Genomic DNA, 24,285 nt, shown 5'->3' with positions numbered 1-24,285 from the left:
TCCTTTTTAACAAAATTAACTGAGTTGTTCTTACCTATAAGCTATAAAAACAAAAGACATTAATAAGTTGATAGTTTGCTTATCAATCCGATATTTTATTTTAATGTATTTTTCCCTACTCGATACTATTATTTCCGGTATTTTATGCAATTATATTTCATAAAATATTTATATTTAATATTTAAACTTTAATAGTTGAAAAAAAAGAAATAAAATATTTTGTACATGGTTAAAGTATGTTTAAATGATAAAAGTAATATATATTAATATATATAAAATGATAAAATTGAAAGTAAAATGGAGGTATTTCCTGATACAATACGACGCCATGATATTTGTTTCACAGATCCTCTTCGAATCGTATAACGAGAACGCGTAGTAGAAAGTAGAACATACTTTTGCTTGGTTCTTGTTAGTGGTACGTGTTGCTATTAAGGAAAATCATCGCAATTCTAATTTTGGAGTAATAAGTATCTTTATTAGAATGTAAGTTATATGAAATTTCTATTAGCATTACGTAAAAATACCTATTTTCTGTAAATTTCTTATTGACATTTGATGTCTATGATTGACTGCTTTACTCCATATTGTTCTTATATTAATGAAATTTTTGCGCTCATACTTAATATATATCTGGCTTTTAAACTTATTTGTAACACATTAGTTATTAAAGGAAAGTTTTAATATTAATAATTTGTTTTTATAAGTATGAAATATATGGATCTTGATTTTATAATTATAATCTCACGAATTCACAGCACGTGTTTAAGCTACATTATTAAAATTTATTTTACTTCATATGATTAAAATAGTATTAAATACATATACTTATGTTATAAATGATATACAATATATTAGAAAACAAAATATTTTTTTTATAATATCATTTACAACTATTCACATAATCATATTTATGTATATAAACTGTGTACTGTATTCACTGTATTCACAGTTAGTTAATACATAGAAATTACTTTATGTTTAAGGGCGTATCGTGATCGTGAACGTAGTGATAGAAGAGGAGGAGGAGGAGTACGCGGAGGAGGTCGTTTTAGTGGTCGAGATGGAAGTAGTGGAAGTGGGAGATTTGGTAGTAATTCCAATAGAGATAGTAGTTTTGGAAACAATAATTTTAAAAACCGGCAACCTGGAGAACGGCTTCGAAAACCAAGATGGGATATGAGTGCATTACCACCATTTAGAAAAGATTTCTATCAACCTCATCCTAATGTTACAACTCGAAGTTCACATTTAGTTGAAGCTTATCGTTCAGATAAAGAAATTACTGTAAAAGGAACAAATGTGCCAGGGCCAAATATATTTTTTGAGGAAGGTGGATTTCCAGACTATGTGTTAAATGAAATTCGTAGACAAGGTTTTGGGGAACCAACTGCAATTCAGGCACAAGGGTGGCCTATTGCTTTATCTGGACGTGATATGGTTGGAATTGCTCAAACTGGGTCTGGGAAAACATTAGCATATATTTTACCAGCAATAGTACATATAAATCATCAACCAAGATTAAATAGAAATGATGGTCCTATAGCTTTGATTTTAGCACCAACAAGAGAACTTGCACAGCAAATTCAACAAGTTGCATCAGATTTTGGTATCTCGTCACAAGTAAGAAATACATGTATTTTTGGTGGAGCTCCAAAAGGCCCTCAAGCTCGTGATCTTGAACGAGGTGTTGAAATTTGCATAGCAACACCTGGACGACTTATTGATTTTCTAGAACGTGGTACAACAAATTTACGTAGATGCACATACTTAGTACTTGATGAGGCTGACAGAATGCTTGACATGGGATTTGAGCCACAAATTAGAAAAATTGTAGAACAAATCCGACCTGATCGACAAACTCTTATGTGGTCAGCAACTTGGCCAAAGGAAGTTCGCAATCTTGCAGAAGAATTTTTAACTGACTATATACAAATTAATATTGGTTCTCTACAATTAGCTGCTAATCATAATATCCTTCAAATTGTTGATGTATGTGAAGAATATGAAAAAGAGGGTAAACTTATGAAACTTTTAGAAGAAATATCAAATGAACCAGAGAATAAAACTATTATTTTCGTTGAAACTAAGAGGAAAGTAGATGATATAACACGTGCAATTAATAGGTATGGATGGCAAGCAATTGGCATCCATGGAGATAAAAGCCAACAAGAAAGAGATTATGTATTAAATCGTAAGTGTTAACTGTAAAATTCTATGTATATAAACATATTCTGTCCAATACTAGAGAATTTATTTCAGAGTTCCGGAATAGCAGATCTGCCATTCTAGTAGCTACAGACGTTGCAGCAAGAGGATTAGGTAAGAATCCGTTTACACACAAGTGGGTATGATGTAAGGGTCAGGCTGCGATGGTTATTTCACATTTGTGAGAGTTGTATAATTGTGATGTGGCAACGGATAACGGCATGTGCCAGACTGATTGACATTAGTCCTTTCTTGGTGTGAATGGAAATTGTTTAAAAAATACAGAGGTTCAAGAAGAGAACTATCAATTAATACAATTACTGATTCAAGTCTCTTTCCTATTTCGTTTAGGATATTTTAATTGATTTCCATTAACTCATTATTTAGGGAACTTAATGATATAAAATCACAAACAGAAAGTTAATGCTGTTATTTTCGTCTTTTCAGCACAACAATATTGAAGGGATACTTTGTAATTTTAGTTTTATTACAATTTAGGTGGATTTTGACATACTTTTAATCTCTAATAATCTATAAATTCTATAACGTAATATTTTCTTAATAAAATTTCATTAATTTTAATAAATGAATATTTTAATATTAATTTAAGACATGAGTTATGTTCTGAGGAACATCATAATTCGTTTCCTGATTATAGTGCTATATTATTATTATTGTCAATATTGGAATTAAAAGTAAGTCAAAATATTTCAGCACTAAAATTAGTGTAGGTAAACAGGTAAGATGATAGAAGATTCATGTTTTTAAATTTTGCTCTGATTGAGAAAAGTCTTGTCAGTCTGGTATTAACGTGCTGTTCTATGTGTTTTCAGAGGCACATGCGACGGAGTTTTATCAATGATAAGAACTCTGGAGAGCTTGCTTTGGAATATATAATTGAATGGGGCGTGACTGCTGGTCTGTCCCCGTGCAACAAGCTAACCTAACGCTGTGCCTCGGCTCACCGTGCCACTTGAAAAAACACACTCTCACTCTGTACCTGCGACGGTCCAAAGTATGGAAATCATAGAGTTAGGGTATCTAGCAAACAAGGACTACTAGACAGGATAGATGTTGTACCATTTATTTTCTTAGATTAGAAGGGTAGGAAACGGCATTACTTTGTTTTGCACTGTTTGTTAAATTATATTTCCACTAAATTAAAAAAAGTAAATTTAGTTTAAATTTATAATCTATGTATGTCCGATTTACAAATTGTTAAAAATATACATTAGTACAAAAGAAAGTTTGTGAACTAACAGTGCAAAATAAATGTTGGTGTTACTCATACAATGGAATGCGTGTGGGGTTGATCGGAGAATGCACATGGTGCTCATCCAATGTTCCAACCTCACGGAAGCAATGCGCAAGGACCAAATTTTGAAAGACCAGCACAGATCCATACTTTGGTGCGGGAGAGAAGGGTGTGAAGTTACTAAGAGTAAATATACAGCTCGCTAACGCATAAAGTGAGAATTCCATGAGAACCATCTGAGCTCTGATTCCTCTACATTTCCAAAAATGTATTTACGTTTCCAGCTTTTGGCAACCACAGGTAAATAATATAAAAATTTGCTCTTTGTGGTCAACTCATTTGTGTATTTCATGTGAAAATTATAAGTGGAATTAAGGACTGAGGAGTTAGTGATGAATAATAATGAATAAATATTTCTAATATAAAATGTTTTATCTCATCAAATTTTGTATACAAAAAAATACTGTTTAATTCCATTTGTATTGCACATAACATGTCTACTAATGCTTTAATTAATTCGCTTTGTAAGTTAATTGAACCACAAAGACACAAGTAATTTTCGTTTTTGATGATTATAACTTCTAATGTTATATAGATGTGGAAGATGTTAAGTTTGTGATAAATTTGGATTATCCATCCAATTCTGAAGACTATGTACACCGGATTGGTCGTACAGGACGTTCACAACGTACGGGAACTGCGTACGCATTTTTCACTCCTGGTAACGCACACAAGGCTAGTGACTTAATTCAAGTTTTAGAAGAAGCAAAACAAGTTGTAAATCCCAAACTATATGAATTATCGAGGAATCCAGGCATTTATAAAAGTATGTATATTTATAAAAGTATGTATTTTTCTTTGACGTAATTAGTTTTGCGTTTAATATCTTTGTTTTACGTTTTTTATTGTAGGAGGTCGTTATGGGGGACGTAGTGGAGGTGGTGGAGGACGTGGTTCTGGGGGCCGTGGCGGCACTTCCCGTGGTTCGCGTGGCGGTCGCGACGGAGAGAGAGGTGGCAGATTTGATCGTTCTAATGGCGGTGGAGGAGATCGAGGAAATAAGTGGAATGGTAATAATAGCAGTATAACGTCAAATAAAAATTGTAAGAGTTCTATCTTCTTTCTACTTTACTTTTTTAATGTACATTATTAAATAATCTATGTTTATGTAGGTGGTGTGGGAGGAGGCAACTATAATAGTAAAGCATTTTCTCAAAACAATTATGGAGGAGGATCTGGTGGTGGTTCCAGTGGTTATAGTCAAAATGGTGGATATGGAGGCAGTGGAGGAGGAGGTGGAGGTGGCAGTAATTATAGACAACAAAATGGCTATTGATTACAAAATAATTCATTTTGAATGAATGTTTTATGTAATATAGTAAAGAAATGTAAACAAACTAAAGAATGTTCTATAGAACGGGTTTTTTTATGTAACGTGCTTCTCGCAATTAAACACAAAGTAGAGTAAAATGTACGTGATATTATGGCCCGTTAAAGTAATATGATTAAATGTATTAGCAAGCTAGGTTACGACAATTTAAGGACATTCATAATCATTCTTAAAAAAAGAAAAAATGAAAAAGATAAAAAGTGTATATGCAAATGTAATGTTAGGTAGAATGTTACTAATGATTTTTGACATGTGATACTTGCAAATACGACTATATATTTCACGTACAACTTTAATTATTTAAAAGTCCTAATGTATTTGGTACATTAAACAAAAGTAAAACGAAATGTAAAACAAAAGTAAAAAGAAAATCGAATACAAAATATTGACAAATAATGTTCTTTAAAATATGAGACTTTAAAGAAAAATAGTAAGAAATGAAAAAAATGATTTCAGAACAATATACTTAGTTTATGCTGACTATTTATACTAAAGTTGTCTAGTTTATAAAGATGTGTTTTTTGTAAATGTATCGGTATAAGTCGTAAATGCATGGATCATCTGTATTATTTCAAACGTCCAGTACATTAAATTGTATTCTACTTAAGAGGATATAAAATCCTATGCAGTGTAGTATTAGACATTTAATAAAATAATATAAGTATAAAATATTTCGATAATTTTATATAAAATTTTATTATAGCTTACTTTCCTTATTTGGAAGGTAAATTGTATTCATTAAATTTTTTATTAAATTCAAAAATACTAAATTAGGAACTCATATTATCTTGGAACAATGTCACAATCAGTTTACTATATTCTATATACAAATTTTGTTAAAAAATAAGGGTTTTTATCCATTGAAACAATATTTTTTATTTATTATTTCATCGCTTATAGTAAAATATTACGATAATATGTGACATTGCGAGTAATCAGTTCTATCTGTTCCACGAAAAGATATCTTTCTTATTGAGTGGCTTTGTGGCATTTATCAGAAATCATGCAATCAGGTCAGAGTTTATTGATTCATTCCAACACAATCTTGTACAGTTACACTTCTGCGATAGAGTTACACAACTGCCGATTATGTGTGCCTGTCTGATTGCTTTTACGATAATAGAATTTACATTGTAATATCATTAGTCATTCTTTATAGTATTTAGCGTATAATATATTAATCTGTATATTTTAGTGTTCTATGATGTTGCGTGAATATATTTTTTGATGTTAGCTGAATAAATTAAAGAATCATTAGGTCATAATTCTAAAAATAAAATATTCATGTCTTATCAATACAGTAAATTTTGTAGATCTGAAATTGCCGTAATATTTTTATATTGTACAATGTTGTTTAATAAATAATGAAGTATTCCATTCTCATTGTAATAATGCTATATTATGTCATTATGCTGTTGTTCCATAATTAGTGTAATTCTATACCAGTTTATGTTTAATTGCAACATTAAATTTGTGAAATAGGAAAAATATGTCAATTTCAAATTACGTAATTTATAGAATTTATAGCAATATAGGTAGATCTTACGAAATTAAGAAATATTTAAAAATCTGTAACATGAAATAAGTTGTTTCGGCTCACAATACTTAATTGTAAATCACTTTATATATTTAATATATGGATATCATTCCAATATATTATACAAAATCTACTATTGTAAAAAACCTTACGAACGACTCCAATTATTAGATTTTTAAATATTTACAATTGCTAAGCAACAGTATTACCTCGATAATAGACGCATGTTGGAACCGAGTTGTGTATGCTAACAAGGGAGGTAGGTGTGTGGAAATTGCCAGTTATCTTTTCAGCTTTTTCGCTTAAAGTCAAACATCCACCGATAAACGAAGTTGTATTATGGTACACTGTATTAAATTAAAAAATATTTGCTTCAACACATATATATAGAACCATTTACGTCAAAAACTAAAATGTTTCCTAAGGCGTGCTATGTTTTAATATTGATGGATATGATTCTGTACATATTGGAACAAATATTTTTAAATTTAGTGTAGTGTACTATAGTTAGGAAGTTTATCTTAATTTTCCGGTGGATTCCTGTCTTAAGTATGTACCTATAAATTATTGGAGGCTCGAAGGCGAAAGTGAGATATGTGCTATCGGTAAATGAATCAGACATATGTTCATCAGAAAATCCTCAAAACTTAATTGCAATAATCTCATAATTGTAAGGTAAAGAACATAAAAATTTTATTTTTTCAAGTTTGATGATTTATGAGATATATCCAAGATATATATATTTATACATATATATCGTCTACTACCGATACAGTATTATACACATATGTATATTAATGATAATCGAAGTGGGGATGAATTGATGAAAAGTATATGACGCGACGAATGACGCGTGAGTCGGCAATACGCGCAGTCAGCGCAGTGCACTCCAAGATTTCGTGTAGTGTGCTTTGTAGTTACCGGTTATTATTTATTGAGCAAAAGAATTTTTTCTGTTTTGTATTATAAGTATCAATTTCATTCATTATGACAGAAAATCGCAAAGAAGTAAGGGTATGGTGTGATGGATGGTAAGTTCTTATTAAATTATATTTGTCCTATACTTAATTTAAATTTTACGTGCTTGTTGTCCACACTTGGTGTATGACTATGACTTTTTGTTAATAGGATGTCGATCAATAAAGTTTTGATACGAATGACACAATTATATGTATACAGTGATAGAAAATTATACGTATAACAGAAATTACAGTGATAATTTTGAGTAGTTCATATCTGTGACACTGTTATAATTGCCGTTTTCATTCTTTTTTTACGTTTTAACGTATTATGTATGAGACAATTTATAAAACCTTTATTATATTAAACTACGCGAATTCCGCTATCAAACAAATACATTTAAACTTTTCACCTGTACATTTCGTTATAAATGTACAAATATTTTTTTCAAATGATTATTTTTTCAATACAGCTATGACATGGTGCATTTTGGCCACGCGAATTCCTTGCGTCAAGCGAAGGCATTAGGTGATTATCTAGTTGTGGGTGTACATACAGATGAAGAAATTACTAAGCATAAGGGACCACCAGTATTTATGGAACAAGAAAGGTATATCTTTATTCAAATAAAACAATTGAATTACTTTGAATTTTAAATAACTTTTATAGCAATTTTTGTTAATTATGTATAAATATATAAAAAATAATTAATGTTGTGCAAGTAATATCATAAGCAAATTATTATACTTTTAGCATTAAAGCAAATTAAGTTATGGTTATTCTGTAATTAAATATATTTATATTAGGTACAAAATGGTTCGTGGTATCAAGTGGGTAGATGAGGTAGTTGAAGGAGCACCTTATGTTACGACTTTAGAAACATTAGACAAATACAATTGTGATTTTTGTGTTCATGGTGATGATATCACCATGACAGCGGATGGTGTAGACACGTATCATTTGGTCAAAGCAGCAGGTCGTTATAGGTATATATAAAATAAATTAATATAAGAGAGTTAATAATAATAAAAGTTAGGAATAAATAAAATATAAGCAAATATAATTATTACAGGGAAGTTCAAAGAACAGCTGGTGTATCAACAACTGATCTAGTAGGCCGAATGCTGTTAATGACACGGCAACATTTTAAACAAGGAGATAGTGAATATAGTGTTGATAGAGAACCTAGTAAAAGCATGGGTCAAGATAGAACAGCACGGAGTCCATGGACAGGTTGTTCACAATTCTTACCTACTACACAAAAAATTATCCAATTCAGTGATGGGAAAAGTCCACAACCTGGAGATAAAATAGTTTATGTAGCAGGAGCATTTGATCTTTTTCATGTTGGTCATTTAGATTTCCTAGAAGTTGCAAAAAAAGAAGGTGATTATCTTATAGTTGGACTTCATACAGATCCAGTGGTTAATAGATATAAATATGGTAATCATCCAATTATGAATCTTCATGAAAGAGTACTTAGTGTGCTGGCATGCAAAGTAAGAAATAAAATATTTCAAATATCTTATAAAATACCAGTTGAGCTACAGTATATTTAAAGTCTATTATTTGATTTACATATAGTACGTTAATGAAGTAGTAATTGGGGCTCCATATGAAGTTACTAAAGATCTTATGGAACATTTCGATGTAGCTATTGTTTGTCATGGTCAGACTCCTATTATGCCTTCTGAGGATGGTTCAGATCCATATACTGAACCTAAAAGGCAGAATAAATTTAAATTATTGGATAGTGGTAATGACATGACAACAGAGAAAATTGTTGAACGCATAATTCTTCACAGGTACGTTATTTTTATATGCTATAAGTGGATGTATGACTAAAAATAATTTATAAATTATTACAAAGATTACTGTTAAATTCTAAATTAAAATTACATATAATGTGCATATATCTAATACATTAAATACTAACACATTGTTACTTTAAAATACAAGATTAAAACTAAACAAAATACAATTTTGAAATTAATTGTGCTGTTTTAGAGGAAATGAACATGAGTAATAATAAATGTTGAAAATAATTTTTAATTTTAATATTATATTTTAATATTACAAAATATTTAGATTTATATTAAACTTAAATGTAATTGTTTTTTAAAATTATCACTCAATAGAAAAATGTTGAATATATCTAATAATGATTGTGTAACTTTAATGAGCATTTGAAATTATCATACTTCATTAAATAAAAGATATAGAAATATTTTTATTTCATATAATATTTTTTTTATAATATAAATATAGTCGATACTCAATATTACTCAAAATTACTCAAGATTATTATTACTAAATAATTCCACAAAAAAGATGTACTGTATGCAGTATTTTGTCTTCTAGGTCATATGAACTACATATAATAATTAAAACAATACATAATAATTAAATAAAATAATAATTATAGTTAAAACATAATAATAATTAAAAACTTGAACAACTGTTGATATGTTGAATCTTGCCATCTTGCATTTTGTCATTCCTCATTCAGCTTCAAATAAGCATCTTTTTCTTTACTTTATTTTGAAATTTTATATCATTCATCACTCATGCTTTTATAATGGGATATGCAAGTTTATGCTATCAAACACTTCATGGATTCATCTTATATTTCTATTTACGTGTAGTTTGTGTAAGTGTGTATTCTTTACAAAGAAATTTATAATTTATTTATTTTATCATAATTAAGATTGTAAAACATATTTGCATATCCCAACATTTTAAGACAGGCTCACGATGTTTTGATATAGTGCTTAATTGCAGGTTGGAATTTGAAAATAGGAATTTAAAGAAGGAAAAGAAAGAACAAGCAGCTTACGAAGCCTTCATAAAGTCTCAGAAAAAAGAAAGGACTGAATAATTTATTCTGTACACTCAAAGTGTGTGATAATTATATTTTATGGAACATATTTGTAAATATGATATCACACTAATATTTAAATTATTTAATTCTATTTGAAAATATGTGTGGTTTAAATATTTATAACCATGCTAAATATTTAAGGTATTAACATATTATAGACAATTTTTTTTCCAACAACCCAACGACAAAAACAAATACAACGATAAAGGTATGCAAAAGATTGTGAATATTTGTAAACTTAAATATTTCTAATTAGGAAGGTTTAGAGCAGCTTATTTTATGTTACATGCTAAGTCTAAATATGCACACATATATATAAATCTGGTATTAAAATTTGGTACTAGGATATTATTAATAAGCTTTTGATTATGTATCATGATGTGAATATTATATAAAAATGGAACTTTTACAATGTTAGGTTTTACTTATATATTTTATGTATTTTTTTACAGAGATTTTATCATCATATTTAAGGCATTGTTTATTTTTTTGACAATATATGCACTATTTTATTACTATAATTAATCTATATGAAATTAAAAATTTAAGCAAATGATTTTATAAACATTTTACAACCAAAACATGTATATTTTTAATTTCATAGTCACTTAGTTAAATCTAGTTTATAATTGGATTCTTTTTGTATAGCACATAAAGTGGAAATAGTAAATAAATTTATAAGTGTAAATTATTAAATCTATCTTATTAACTCTTAAATGATTAATTTGTGGAATGTTATGATTATTTTTAAATCTGTTTTTACATTAAATATTTTTTCTTATAACTTAGAATATAGTTGGAGTATGACTATAATAATTTTGCATAATTATTTGGAAGGAAAGATAACTATATATATTCTTCATAGCACATAAAGACACAATATTATAATAATTAAAGATAATAGTAACATAATTATTTAAATAAATTGTTTATTATAGTATTATTGTTCTATAAAATGTAATTTTGTGCATTTGCAATCGATATTTTTTTTACAATATTTAATTGTGCAGTATTTGTAGACTTATTGTGTATACAAGAAATAATACTTGTAATCGTTATTATCAAATACATGTGCATTTAATTAATACGAATTGACAATGCATTGTACAAGGAAAATGTACATTTATAAACAAATGTTAAAATTGTAAAATAAATCGTAAGTGCCACATTTTGTAACATAATCATGTTACATTATTTTTACTTGAAACTAAATATTAACCAAAGATACATTTTGATCGTGATACAAAGTAGGCAATCTGTTCTACGTTTTTATTTTGCTCTTATTACGCTCTTATTTTCTGTAGACCGAAATCTATTTGATGTAGAATTTTTTTCTTATATTCTTTACTTTATTTAAGAAAAGTTGATTGTTACAAACTGTATCTACAGGGGCGGACTAGCTATTGGGGGGTTTGGGAAAATTCCCGGTGAGGCAATAGGGTTTAGAGGTTTTACGGACTTGGATCCACTCTATGTAGAATTGTAATCTCCCAGTAAAACTCATAGAGATATAAAGATACGAGTGCGCGAGTCATATGTTAGCGTGTAAGTGGATGCGATGTGGGAATTGAAAGAGAACTCTGTATAGGACCTTTCTGTTTTTGTTTAAATCAGGCACGTAATTGATGCTGCTCGCTAATTGAGTTACACACACATATTTATTGTACGAATGTGCATGCGTATTAGATAAGAACACAAGAGGTCCCATTTTTATATTTCTACAATAAAAATTTGAGTCTTAGTCCGCCCTTGTATCCTAATTTATATACGCGCGATTGCACAGCATTACCACATCCCTCACTATGTTATATTCATAAACATGTAATAGAATGACATGTTATAAAATATTGCAAAATGGAGCGATCGATTTAATTTCTATCAATAATTTAATATTCCTAAAACTGTGACATGCATAAAAATGTAGTGATGTTTTATTTTGCAATAAATAACTTATATGCGATCATATTAATACAGTAAATATTTTGTAATATTTCTATACCTATTCGTTTATTCGACCAATTAAGAAATTTGTAGTTAGGTATCTTTAAATGATAACATTTTCTTTATAAATAACAAATAGTATTCTACTACTGTATGTATGTACATTGAGTCACAATCACCCTCAAAAGAAAATACATTATAGTTATATTCAACCGTAACGGATATGAGTAAATTATTCTATAATGAATAAATTAATACGGTTCATTTAGGATTACTTACTATTAAAGATTATATACGCACTGTTTCAGGTCACGTAATAGCACTGCACGTTTAACAAAATGTTGAAATAGCGGAGAAGTAGATTTGCAATTATGTAATAAGTATTTAATGTGAGAAATGAAATAAAATAAATTTTTCGTGCAATTTGTTGTGTAAAACGTGCAAAAGTGAATGATCAGTTACAAAGAGCAATAGTGAAGAATTTAATATTTGCTAAAGATCGTAAATTACATTTGTTTTTTTATGTTATACACAAATATGTAATAATATATAACATATCCGTATCTCTGCAGTAATTCTACCAAGTCTTATCAAACTTTATCTATCTTATCTACCTTAAATAATATACATTAAATATATTAATTAAATATATTACTTTCATATATTTTTTAAACTTTGTGTTTTTAGTTTAGTATATAATCTCTTAACGCTCACAGATATTTAACAAAATATTACGTTATAATACAATTCTGTTATTTTTGTATGATATTTTGCTTATATCCGTACCATAAGTCGTTCTGTTAATTTGGTTTCTTATTTCATTTCACGAAAACTACTGTTTCATTTTGATTGAGCATAATAAAATATATATGTAATATAATATTTGCATTTTGCTATTGTACCGTAGATCGGCCGGTGTAGCCTGGTGTTTGTTCAGAATATTTTCTAGCACGATCTCGTACTAGTTCGTCGATCGATTTATTTTGTGGTATAGTTGACGACAAATTGTGAAGTCTTGTTGCAAGATAGCACATGATAAAAGCTGATAAAACCAGAAGTGCACCAAGTCCTGTTGCAACGTAAAGAAAACTACCGCAACTGTTTTCAAGTCCAGCAGTCACTTTCTGATATATATCTAGAAATCACAAAATACGTAGGTGATGAATTTTGAAGATTCATTTTATTAAAGTTACATACTTCAACAATTACAATAAAAATATGTTCTAAATACTTGAAAATAGCAATTACTATTTTAGTATTAACGAGTTTAAAGAATGGAATTTTTTTTAACTCACCATCAGGCATCATCACCGTGTATTCGATATTTTCCTTAAATTTCGTATAAGGTATCGAATCGTTGTACTCCTTTATCAAGCGGTCGACTTTAGGAAAATATTCGTTCGTACCTTCTACGATAGATCGTTTTTTCTTCTTTCCATGTCCCGATGGTTCAAAAAGATCGAGACAAAAATCCTGTAAATAGGTTGTTATATGTTATTTATTCTTACGATTTCTGTAAATAGAAGAAACACTTTTGTCAAATGTTAATGCTTTTGAATTATGATCGTTTAAAATATTAATTTTGCCATCTTCTGTTACTAGATATTGACACTTGTACTGTCACTTGATCACAAAGAGATTTTTAAATAATTAACAATTTGTAATTTAAGAAAATAAAAGTATAAATTTGACATATCAATCGAATTAATTACAAATCCATTATGAATTTAGATTCTTTCTTTATCATTTTAGTACGTAAATCTCGTTTTTATGTTTGCAAATAATTATTTGAAAAACCGCAAACTCCTAAGCACGAGCCCTCTAAAGGACGAATGTTTTTGTTATGTCAGAAAGCGAATTACAAAGCTGAACAGGTGAATAGCCACTCATTCAGACGTCAACCACAAGTTAAATTGGACCGTAAATTATGTCCTTACCGGTTGGCAGTCCTGAGGTTCCATGCAAGCCTTGATCTGCGAGTGGATCCACAGCGTAGAACGTTCTCTCATGGAACTGAGGAGAAAGGCTTCGAAATCGAGGAAAACTTCGTTCTTTCTCTCTCGATAACGGGCTGGTTGATGAGGAATTATTGACGCGAAATCTCGATTTCTACAGCCGTCCTTCACCAACACGACACTTCCTGGTGCGTGAGGCTGATCGGGATCGGGACTAACGGTCACTTCCAACAGTTTAATGTAACCCCATGCACTGTCTGCACTGATTCGAGCTCTTAACTGAAGCTTTGTACCAATGGGAACCGCTTGATCGACAGTCTGCGACCCCGATGCGTCCGATACGTTGCCCGTAGCTTCGCGGTAAAGGGCTACCTCGTACTCCAGTCGTCCAGGTGTTTCTTCGACCACCCCAGATACTCTTGCCCCGTGAGGACTGAAAGAGATTAGAATTTCAAAATTTAGAAAACAAAATTTGTACACGACATATTTCAAATATTTTCCGCAATACGGTGCCAACATGAAAATTTTTGTTTACGCATATTTTTTTTTATAGAATGAACTGCTGAAAGTTTTATTATACATATGTACATACATGTATACTTTTGTCGGTGATCTAGATAATTAAACGATGAGAATTATCACCAATACCATAAATAACTTTAAGCAAAGTAAATATTTATTCGAGTCTCTTTGCAATTCATGTCTGTTTCCATAGGAGTTATCAGATAAAACACGATCTTGTCAATGTGGAACAATAACTTACAAGGTTCCAGCGAAACCGGCAGCTTTGTGACGGAGTAACGTTGGCTCAGGTGGTCGGCACATTAAGATCAATTCTTGATCGGCTAGCATGACGACTCCGGGAAATGCCGGAAACCATACTCGCAGGTGAATGAAACCCTAATGACAATAAAATTTTGTTCATCGTATCTCTTTCCTAGCTTTTATGTATTTTTTATTTAATTATTTATGTACTTCATTATTTAGTCCTTAACGAGTTAGATAACTAACAGCTCATATCTATATGTAATGTCAACGATAAATTTCAAGATTCTTTCAAGTGCTAGATTTAAATATTTGGAATGTTCATTTTTTAACAATTACGGCAATATACAATCGCATTATATAAATTCATACGATATGTCAGAATAATTTGCAATGTACGATATTTATATTGTTATACTGTAGTTACGTTTCGTTAGAAATATATAAAAATCTTCCCTAGATGTATATACAAGACAATCGTAGATGTCGCGTGTGTTCATCGATCATCTGATCTGAGCAAGAAGCGATCGATAATCGAATTTTGCGATCAGTTACGTGACAAGTTGATAATACGAAAGCATTTATTAGTTGATCGGTTTCGGTTTATCGACGCGCGTAGCAGAACGCGGACACGGACAATCAACGAGCGCAGGAAGCAAAATTTCGATCGATGACTCACGTTTCTCTTCAGGATGCCGCATCTCGAGAAGTCAGTCACCTTCAGGAAATAGTTATCTTCCTGAGGATCATTGGGATCTGGCCTGATCTGGCAGTGAATGTCGGTAAGCGGATTGGCGGATCTGTCGTCGGCAAAGAGCGGCGCCCCTCTGAAGCCAACTGGTCTTTTGATCTTCGCTGTCAGGAGATCGGCTGCTGATCCTGCGCCGCTGCACTGAATGTCAGAGACCTCGTAATCCTGAGCAACGGTGGCGGCAACCTGAAACAATACGACAGTCATTCATCTACACAGGTTTGCTCGAACGACATTCGTGACCTTCTGGTACGTAATTCATTTCCTTCTTGCATGTAGTTTTTTCCTTTCCAATTGCCTTGAAATATAATATTCATGGACACTTAGAGATAAAACTATCTATGGAAATTCAATCACGCTTTTAATTATCTCTTACGTCAGTTTCCGCTGATGCCGTTATCTATCGCGTATATTTCCATAACAAGATCTTATAAACGATGTACAATGTATATAAATGTCTGCCACTACCGCTCAAAGGCATTGGGTTACTTCGGACGATTTAATTCATCATTTATTTATTATTTAATGCGTCAAAATATCCATAGTGTAGCTTTACAACATGCACTTTTGTAATTAAAATACATCCTGTGAATAATAAAGATCAAGTATTTGAATACTTTTGAGCGATAGTGTACACACGTACACCGTCAGCACGAGTTTACGCTACGTTTGATCGTAATTAAAGATGAGATTCAGCGACAGAGAGGAGCAAGATAAAAAGAGGTGAAAGAATGCCGTAACCTCGGTGTTAATGATACAAAATACAATGCGGGCATGGCAACGAAGAATTTCATAGTTGAGCGAACGTTTCGCGGTAACAGGAGTGCATTAACCATTAACATACTTTACTAACAAACTTTTGAACTATTTCACCGTGAAATAACATCTGTTCAGCCGTGTTACTATCCTCGAGACGGCCGTTTTTTCATCTGAACATCTGGAGGATAGCGTTGAGTGACCTCTCACAACTATAGATAAAGTAATTTCTTTAATTAACGTGGGTCGCCTTGGACTTTTTCCTCGATATCGAGCCCAAGGCGCCTTTTTACCATTCCCTTCGATGTCCAGCGCCGTATAAAACTTCGATACGAAACAAGGTGACCAACACGCGAAGAGAAAAGACTTCAATACGAGTAACGGTGTAGAGAAACGCTCTGGTGCCCGCCTAAGTTATTCGTTATATGTATGCGTACCATACTGGTTGTTCATCGTACGGTCAGCCAGGCGTATAATCGTAGTACAGGTCATGGTTATTTCTTCGAGGTAGGTCAACCCAGCTTTCAGGATTGCTCGATTTCCGCGATACGATTGATAAGCTGATCGATAAAAGGGTGTACCTTGTCAACTCTCTAGATGTCTTATTAATATGATAATTTAGCGAGTATTTATGCAAGATCATATTTTTACGAATACGATTAAAAGAATGGAATCTTGGTAGAGAATTGTTTTATGTTGAAATTTATAGTTATTTATTAATTATTATCCAGGAAGGGGAAATTTCAGGTACACAAATCTTTTATAAACAATGTAACTTATCGAATTACTTTTGTTTTTTATAATTACCAAAGAGTCATTGAACTCACACTAGTATTAACATAATTGAGAAATAGGGAAATAATTTGCCGGTAGAAGGTACAATCAACAATTTCATTTACATGATCCATAATTATTTAATATTCCGTTATAGTAACAAGCGCCATTAAATTAATACTATTACGTAATGTTAATAAAAATATTAAAAATATTTTGATAATTAGATACTGAGCCCAGTAATATGAGAGGTAAAAACTTATTACAAAAGTACTTAAAAACTGCTTATTTTAAATCAAAATGACCTATCGCTGATTAAGGATGTTGATTGTTCGACGAATTTTTATCGATAAAGTGAATATATTCAATGATCATAAAAGTTAATGTGACAAAATCAATGTTCATACAGTAAACGCTTAATGTGCGCGGTTTATATTCATTAAATACTGAATGTAATAATCATCCACGGACTGCAAAAATATTATAGAAATTCACTCTTGTTTCCCGCTTTTATTAAGCTTTGTATTAAACGCGAAAAAATGAGTATAATTGAGGGCAGGTATGAGCGAGGGTAATTGAGTCAACGTACTTGAAGAGCGATTAATTTAAACAAAATCTCATCGGATTTAATCGAAATACACCGATTTACTGTGTCGTATCATTAATTATTTCAGGTTCACTGATTTTTCATCAATAATCTTGAATGGACGACGATATGAAACGAGCGGATTTACGAAAAATTCGCGGCGAAATTGGAAAAACGTGATCCAAATGCAGCCGCGTAATCAACGATTTCAAGTCGGGCTAATAAATTACCTTGGATCATCTGTGTCAACTGCATGCATATTAAATAGCACGATATTAAAACTACATAGAATTATAAATAATTTATAGATTTTTCGCGCAGTTACCTTAATTAGCAATTAAGATGTCACAAGGATGTAAACAGTACGGAGATAATCAATTTCGATGTTTTCACAGACATTGTGTTTTTTATCCGTTGGCTGGAAAAAACAAGATACTGAACTTGTTGCGTAAGTGTTTTAACATAGAAAATTACTTAGTCCCTTTTATCTAAACTGTTTTATGATGCTCGAAAAAAATAAAAGCATGTGGATACCAGACTTATCATTATAATATGAAATATATTATTTCTGTGTTCTGTAAGATCTAGAGGCACATTTATATTGATGTATGTGTCAATATTATATCTATCATATTATTGATAGCTTTCTTATGTACTTATATAAACAAAAGAACTGGTAGGATCTATGTAGTTAGTTAACATACTAACAATATTAGTCATTTAGCTTGTGATTGTAATGTGCAATGGAATCTAATGTTACTGGTTGGTAAGTTATTGTACATCGAATTATTGGTGAATCTTATTCCAATTATACGAACGCTTACAATTTTGCGTACGTTAGTAAGCAAAAGAATGGGTAACATACGTTCGAATACAGTTATTCGAACATACTCTCCGGTTATTTCAGTGACAAATTATAGATAGTGAAGAAAATCAGCGATCTCCTGTTATAAGATGTCCAGTTATCCAAATCGTTTCCTCAGGTATAAGTAGAATTAAGTAAAAATAACGACAAGTAGGATCCTACTGTCTACTACCCATGTACATAATTCTACTTAGCATAATTCTACCACGAAAATTTGAAACATATTGGAATTCCAAAAGAAATAATGACTTCCTCAAGTAGGTAAATATTTCATACATTATAATATTTTATAGCATTGAAACTGTAATTAATTATACTTCAAAATAGAGGTCAAAATATAACGTTTTTATATCTCAGAGATATTATACTCAAAAATTTGTTTTGTTTAAGGAGTAAAAGATAGTGCAAACTTTTGAGCAGACAAAAATGAAAAGATCCGATCGTTTAACAAAATTTTAAATCCATGGCCGAAAGAAGTTACTAATTTAAAAATCGATACGGTTAAAGAGTTAATAATCATTGAGCCATTACTTGGCCGATATGGCGTGCGTCGAAACTGTTATTGTAACAGCACTTTAATCGGGCACGGGTGAAGCAAACGACGCTGAAACACAAAGTTTTCGATGGAATTGGAACGTCCGACGATGATTTCCGAATCGTTAAACGGAAACTATTCGCATTAAAGAAGAAACCGACCGGTTGGGAGGGAAAAATAAGAGGACCTCAGTTGCTGTGTGGTCGTGACAGTCGAGGTATCCAATTTGTGGAGTTAATAGAAGTTTGATCAAGCCTTGTTTCAAATTGAATGCCAAACTATGGATTGCTGCCGGTCGATAGGACTTTTATCGAAACGTTAATGTTTTTTCGATCGATCGTCCGACACCGGTCGGGTCTCGTTTGATGAACGAACGCGATCCTGTTCTCTGTATCACGAAATTCAATTGAAACTGCGAATAATAATACTACCGATTGTAGCCGTAATAATAATGGCAAACTCGATGGCGGTAATAGGAACGCTGTATCGCTGCGTTTCTGTTTATTTCGTATAAATCGCCGCTTATCGAAATTGGAACGTAACACTTCACTTTTTTATCATACTGTAAGGTACTTTCCACAGTCGTATACGTATCGCCTTCTCAATTTTTTCATATTTCAGGGGCTTACGGGTAAAGTATGTCACAAGTGAAAATGACTTGAATTTGAAAAATTGTGATCAAGTAGACTACGGATTTCTGTGCATTTATACGAAATCTCAAGAAATGGAAAAATGAAGAATTGTAAAAATAGAATATGGTAGAATACATACAATAGGGAAAATACATCAAATTTCCAAGATAGTGTATTTGCCGTTATTTTTTTTATAGATGTTATAAATTTCTATTCAGATTCTATTTCTTTCCTTGTACTGGCAAAAGTGTAAATTTGCATAATAATCCTCAGTCCAATACGTATTTAGATTTCATCGATATCGATAAATAATTAATAAATGTTATAATATCTCAGATGTAATTGTTAAATTTGTTGCAGGTATGTTGTAGATACCGTGTCGTTAAATTAAAGGCAAATTAACAGAGCAGTGGTGTATAATACACGCGTGGAAGAATTTACGTAAAGTGCTACATGCGCGCGTGCGCGGTACGCTCCGATTCGATTGATGCGCGGAAAGTTAACGGGAAGAGACAAACAGCCGAATCTGTTACGTGAAACGGGCCCTCGTGTGCGCCTGGTTCCCTCGAGATTACTTCCTAGATAACTATATACACGTACATTTTTTCGTTTTATTCTTTTTTACGAAAGAACCGCACCCGTCTCTTTTATGGCGCCGTAAATTCTTTATTTCTCACTGGCGCTTTTGGCAGGATGACATGGATTTGTCTCCGCATATGGGATGCCATATAAGTTAATAACTTCCTGTATAGCCTGTTGATGAAGAAATCTTGAATTTACTAACGATCGAACGTTGAAGCTTTGGAATGGTATAAATTAACGAAATCTGATTTGGAAAGATTTATATCTGATTATCGGATAGTTTATTCATTATATTCTCTTGTATCGATATACATATTGTTGGTATACTAGTCTTACTTATATTTTATACTCCTGCGATTAATTTATTGCACGTCATAAATTATAGTTTTTTATATCATATATAGTGTCTTTTACACTGTTTTAACCCTGAACTCTGAATATACAAAATACGTGTTAATATAAATAGACTGTCCTACTAAAAATATATATTCAAAGCGATACGTGATTAAATTAAAGAGGTATTTCTAATGTAACTCAATAAATTCTATTTTTTTGTATTCAAATCGTTTGCATGGACGTAATCTTCAGATTTCGATTCATTTATCTGTGACTTCTAAACCAGTAATTTAAAAGAACAGTCGGAATTGAAAAAGTTTGATAGAATACCGCTCGCACCGAACGCGTTAAAAAGATCCGAGTTAACATTTCGACGTGAAACGCCTTCTAAGGATTATACCCGCGGTCTTCTTATGCAAATAAAATTTATATCTCCGCTACGAGATGAAAACATCATTATCATCCCAACCCTACAGAGAATTTGAAAGTTTTCCTATAAATTTATCAAGACGTAAAAACACATAAAAAAAGAAAGATAGAATTCCATAAATCCTTCATCTAAAAGCTCGACAAAGTTGTAAGAAGTGAAACGAAAGAACAAGAGGAAAATGGGTTGAAAAGTCGAGTTACTATACTATCACAGAATTCGTTCTCTTTGGAATGTGATTTCAAATAATTCTCCCTACGTAATCAACGACAAGTGTCAGGCGTGAGATCGATAATTTTAAAGTGCAAATTCACCGGAGTTCCGAGCATCGTGCGAATCCTTTCGCAGGATCCACATAAAAAGGTAAAAACCGAAGTTTGACACCTACCGTGCAAAATCCAGCGATCAGGACGATCCACATGATCCAGCCGAAGTGTCTCCCTTTCTTATCCTTGTTTCTTTAATCGTGAACGCAAAACACGCGAGAAACACACTTTCTGGTAGAAGGAATTGCACAGAGAGGGATGCAATTTTGACGAAGATTCCCGATGAACTGAGGCGCGTGTACCACGCAAGAATTCTCCCTCCGTGGTAGATGTTCCTCCAACGGGTACTGTCTCCTGGAGGGGAGGAACGGAAATCAAGGAACCAGAGAACCACCGGCCCATCCAGAGTACTGTTAATGCATGCTTGCTGCCTCCACTAACAACCATCCTTACCGCGTCTTCTTCGCGAGCAGTGACGGCCTCGAACGGACACCGCGTCTCCTTTCCGAGCTTCCTTCGGGATAGCATTCGCCCTATTTTCTTCCGCATTTAATTTTATTCTTTTCTGTTTCCTTTTTTAGAAATTTAGTTCCAAGAAGACTTAATCGCCCTGTAGATTCGATCTTAACGTTTGAGTTTAATTGAGTTCTTTTGGATAATTTATGAACAATGGGATATACGAAAATGAAAGAAGTAAAGTAGAATTCGAGAAAATGTTTCAGTTTACTTTTTCTAAAATATGGCATAAAAGCATTCCAATCGAAACAATCTCTATGTGGAATCCTTAAAGATTTACTTGTCTACTTTTATATAGAATCCCTTGCAAGATTTCTTATCTGATTTCTTTGCAACTTTTTTAAACGGAAGTATGGATCAAAAATTGAAAGGAGTTAATCTCTCTCTCTCTCTCTCTCTCTGACGTTTCATTTTTATTTTTCAGGTAACGGAAGGATGATACATAGATAGAGGAGATTTGTATAAAAGAAATCGAGGTGATTATCTCCAATGGTGAGTTTATATTTCATGTATATTCCACGTTTGATTCTATCGGAAGAGGATGCAATCGCTAACGAAGAATAGAAATGTTCATTATGCGTGAAGCATTTTTATTACGAATCAAAATTTCATTTCGGTTTCTTTTACTCGCGGCGGCATTCCAGTCTAGGAAGCCTCAGTAAACTGGCGGAATCGCGAGACATTACGTGATTCCGACATGCATAAAAGACGAATTGCTTAGCCGGTTGCTGACTTTTCCGGTGCGTTGATTTTGGGTCAATGCCAGTATTCGATCAAACATGTTGGAACACTGTTAGGGTTTGTATTCAGACAAAGAAGAATACATAAAAGATGATTTACATTAAAAGTACCGAAAATCTTTAATCAAATCAGAATGTTGAAAAATAATTCCTTGTGGCAATATTTTCAGTAAAGAAAAATTCGATGTATTTTGCAAACGTTTAAAATATTTTTAATTTCATTTACTTAATTCATTTGCGAAGGATAATGGAACAAAATAATGCGCGGTGATTGTAAATATACCTGATATAAAAGTAATGATCTCCGATGCTCTTTCAAAGAAATACCAATAAACTTACTACACAGTCGAATATAAATTTTAATAAAATGTAAGGGGGAAAAAAAAGGAAAAAAAGAAAAAAAGAAAAAAAAATGAAAAGTTTCTAGTTTTGTTACAGTATTTTATTTTTCATCGAGGATCGTGTCTTTCATCAGCTGTGTCAGATGCCTGCGTAAAAAGTGAGAATGACGTCGTGTTGGCCGTCATTTTCGTGCCGGTTTACTGTACCTGTCACTGACTGACTGAGACTAATAGAGCACAGTGCTATGTCACGCGTTTCGAACGCACCGAGATTCTCGGGAAAATTGCTCTCCCGTTGTTTTCTGTCTGCCCAGGCCTCGTAGTGAATCATCGGCAACGACCGTATGTACGCCGCGAAACGATTGCTTTTTAATGAAAATCGAATCGTTCTCGTCTCTCTATTCTCCGTAGCACGCTCCCTTAACGAGGGATCCGTTTCAACGGTGGCACGCGCGTATTCTTTGTAATTACGTTTGTTACGTGGCCTCGCTCGCTAAAGGTTTTAGTAATAATCGTTCACCGTTATCGTTTGTTACGCTTCAAGACGGAAAATGTATCCGTTAGTTGCATATTACGAAAGTGTTGACGATGAAAACTGAAACTGTACATTCACGAGCGTTCTCCAGCGTTTTTCAAATTATTAGATAACGGTTTTACCAAACAGACTCACATATAAATAATTTGAAAGAAAGATTGGTCTTTTTCCTACGATGCAACCGTAAATTCTAATTAAATAATTAGGCAAAACTGAGTGCAACTTTTTTAACGTAGGCATGCAAAGATTCCATTAATCTAAGGAGGCAATAAAACATCTGAAAGAAAGATACATTTTTTGATGGCTATGCTCAGTTACAGCATATTACAATATGATTTGAGCGTTATATAGAAGTAAGAAGGGAAAATAATCACCGACATTTGTTAAGTCATTATCATAATCGTTTTTCATGCTTTCCTCGCTATTGTATACGCAATTATGTTCTATGAATCTTAAACTCGGGCTGGATGAACAGTAGGTATTCGGAAGTAAAGAATTACGTTGTTGCAGAAATTCGAGACTCGCTAAAAATGAAAAATAATGGTTCTATAAAACTGTAAAAAACATTTGTGTATCACGTTAGTGAATGCTTTTCGAAGAATTACTGAGCAACACAAATATTCTTCGAGCACTATTACATATCACTTTACGTAAATTAAATTTAATATTTTTATAATTATTCTGTACATTCTTCTTACCGCAGAGTAAAAATTTAAACCCGAGATATAAAATTGTTCACTAGTTAAACGTT

At 32.0% G+C, this 24,285-nt stretch overlaps 3 protein-coding genes and 1 long non-coding RNA gene across 7 annotated transcripts; 3 read left to right on the top strand and 1 right to left on the bottom strand.

Moving 5' to 3' along the window:
- The first annotated feature begins 297 nt into the window (after positions 1-297).
- Positions 298-6,115, top strand: LOC117243300 (ATP-dependent RNA helicase dbp2-like). 3 transcript variants are annotated; one of them, XM_033510662.1, is made up of 6 exons: positions 298-486; positions 987-2,194; positions 2,263-2,322; positions 4,059-4,289; positions 4,375-4,533; positions 4,636-6,115. In XM_033510662.1, coding segments are annotated over exons 1-6 (1,824 nt in total). In that variant the 5' UTR covers positions 298-484; the 3' UTR covers positions 4,800-6,115. The 3 variants fall into 3 exon arrangements, with proteins under 3 accessions (XP_033366553.1, XP_033366552.1, XP_033366554.1); XM_033510661.1 differs by having other exon boundaries at positions 301-486; positions 4,375-4,566; positions 4,636-5,042; XM_033510663.1 differs by having other exon boundaries at positions 307-418; positions 4,375-4,566; positions 4,636-5,042.
- Positions 6,116-7,225: 1,110 nt separating this feature from the next.
- On the top strand, positions 7,226-10,644 carry LOC117243302 (ethanolamine-phosphate cytidylyltransferase). Of its 2 annotated transcripts, none has more exons than XM_033510665.1 (6): positions 7,226-7,421; positions 7,823-7,960; positions 8,157-8,336; positions 8,423-8,849; positions 8,935-9,155; positions 10,132-10,644. In XM_033510665.1, the coding sequence occupies exons 1-6, from the start codon at positions 7,378-7,380 to the stop codon at positions 10,226-10,228; spliced, it is 1,107 nt and encodes a 368-aa protein (XP_033366556.1). In that variant the 5' UTR covers positions 7,226-7,377; the 3' UTR covers positions 10,229-10,644. The 2 variants fall into 2 exon arrangements, with proteins under 2 accessions (XP_033366556.1, XP_033366557.1); XM_033510666.1 differs by having other exon boundaries at positions 7,227-7,421; positions 10,119-10,167.
- Positions 10,645-12,695: 2,051 nt separating this feature from the next.
- LOC117243301 lies at positions 12,696-15,865 on the bottom strand. The gene is made up of 5 exons (XM_033510664.1): positions 15,572-15,865; positions 14,891-15,027; positions 14,110-14,560; positions 13,468-13,645; positions 12,696-13,307 (listed from the first exon to the last, which is right to left on the bottom strand). Exons 1-5 carry the CDS (start codon positions 15,848-15,850, stop codon positions 13,066-13,068), a joined length of 1,287 nt encoding a protein of 428 aa, XP_033366555.1. The 5' UTR covers positions 15,851-15,865; the 3' UTR covers positions 12,696-13,065.
- On the top strand, positions 14,890-21,149 carry LOC117243303. The gene is made up of 5 exons (XR_004495436.1): positions 14,890-15,015; positions 15,584-15,892; positions 17,848-18,885; positions 19,015-19,728; positions 20,152-21,149. It is a non-coding gene; the product is annotated as an uncharacterized LOC117243303 (long non-coding RNA).
- The last annotated feature ends 3,136 nt before the right edge of the window (positions 21,150-24,285 follow it).

The sequence above is a fragment of the Bombus vosnesenskii genome, unplaced genomic scaffold (genome assembly GCF_011952255.1).
Source record: "Bombus vosnesenskii isolate JDL3184/JDL3185 unplaced genomic scaffold, Bvos_JDL3184-5_v1.1 scf7180000013265, whole genome shotgun sequence".
NCBI classification, from domain to species: domain Eukaryota; kingdom Metazoa; phylum Arthropoda; class Insecta; order Hymenoptera; family Apidae; genus Bombus; species Bombus vosnesenskii.
The sequence above is the reverse complement of the archived record's forward strand: the minus strand, read 5'-3'. Positions and strand labels throughout refer to the sequence as shown.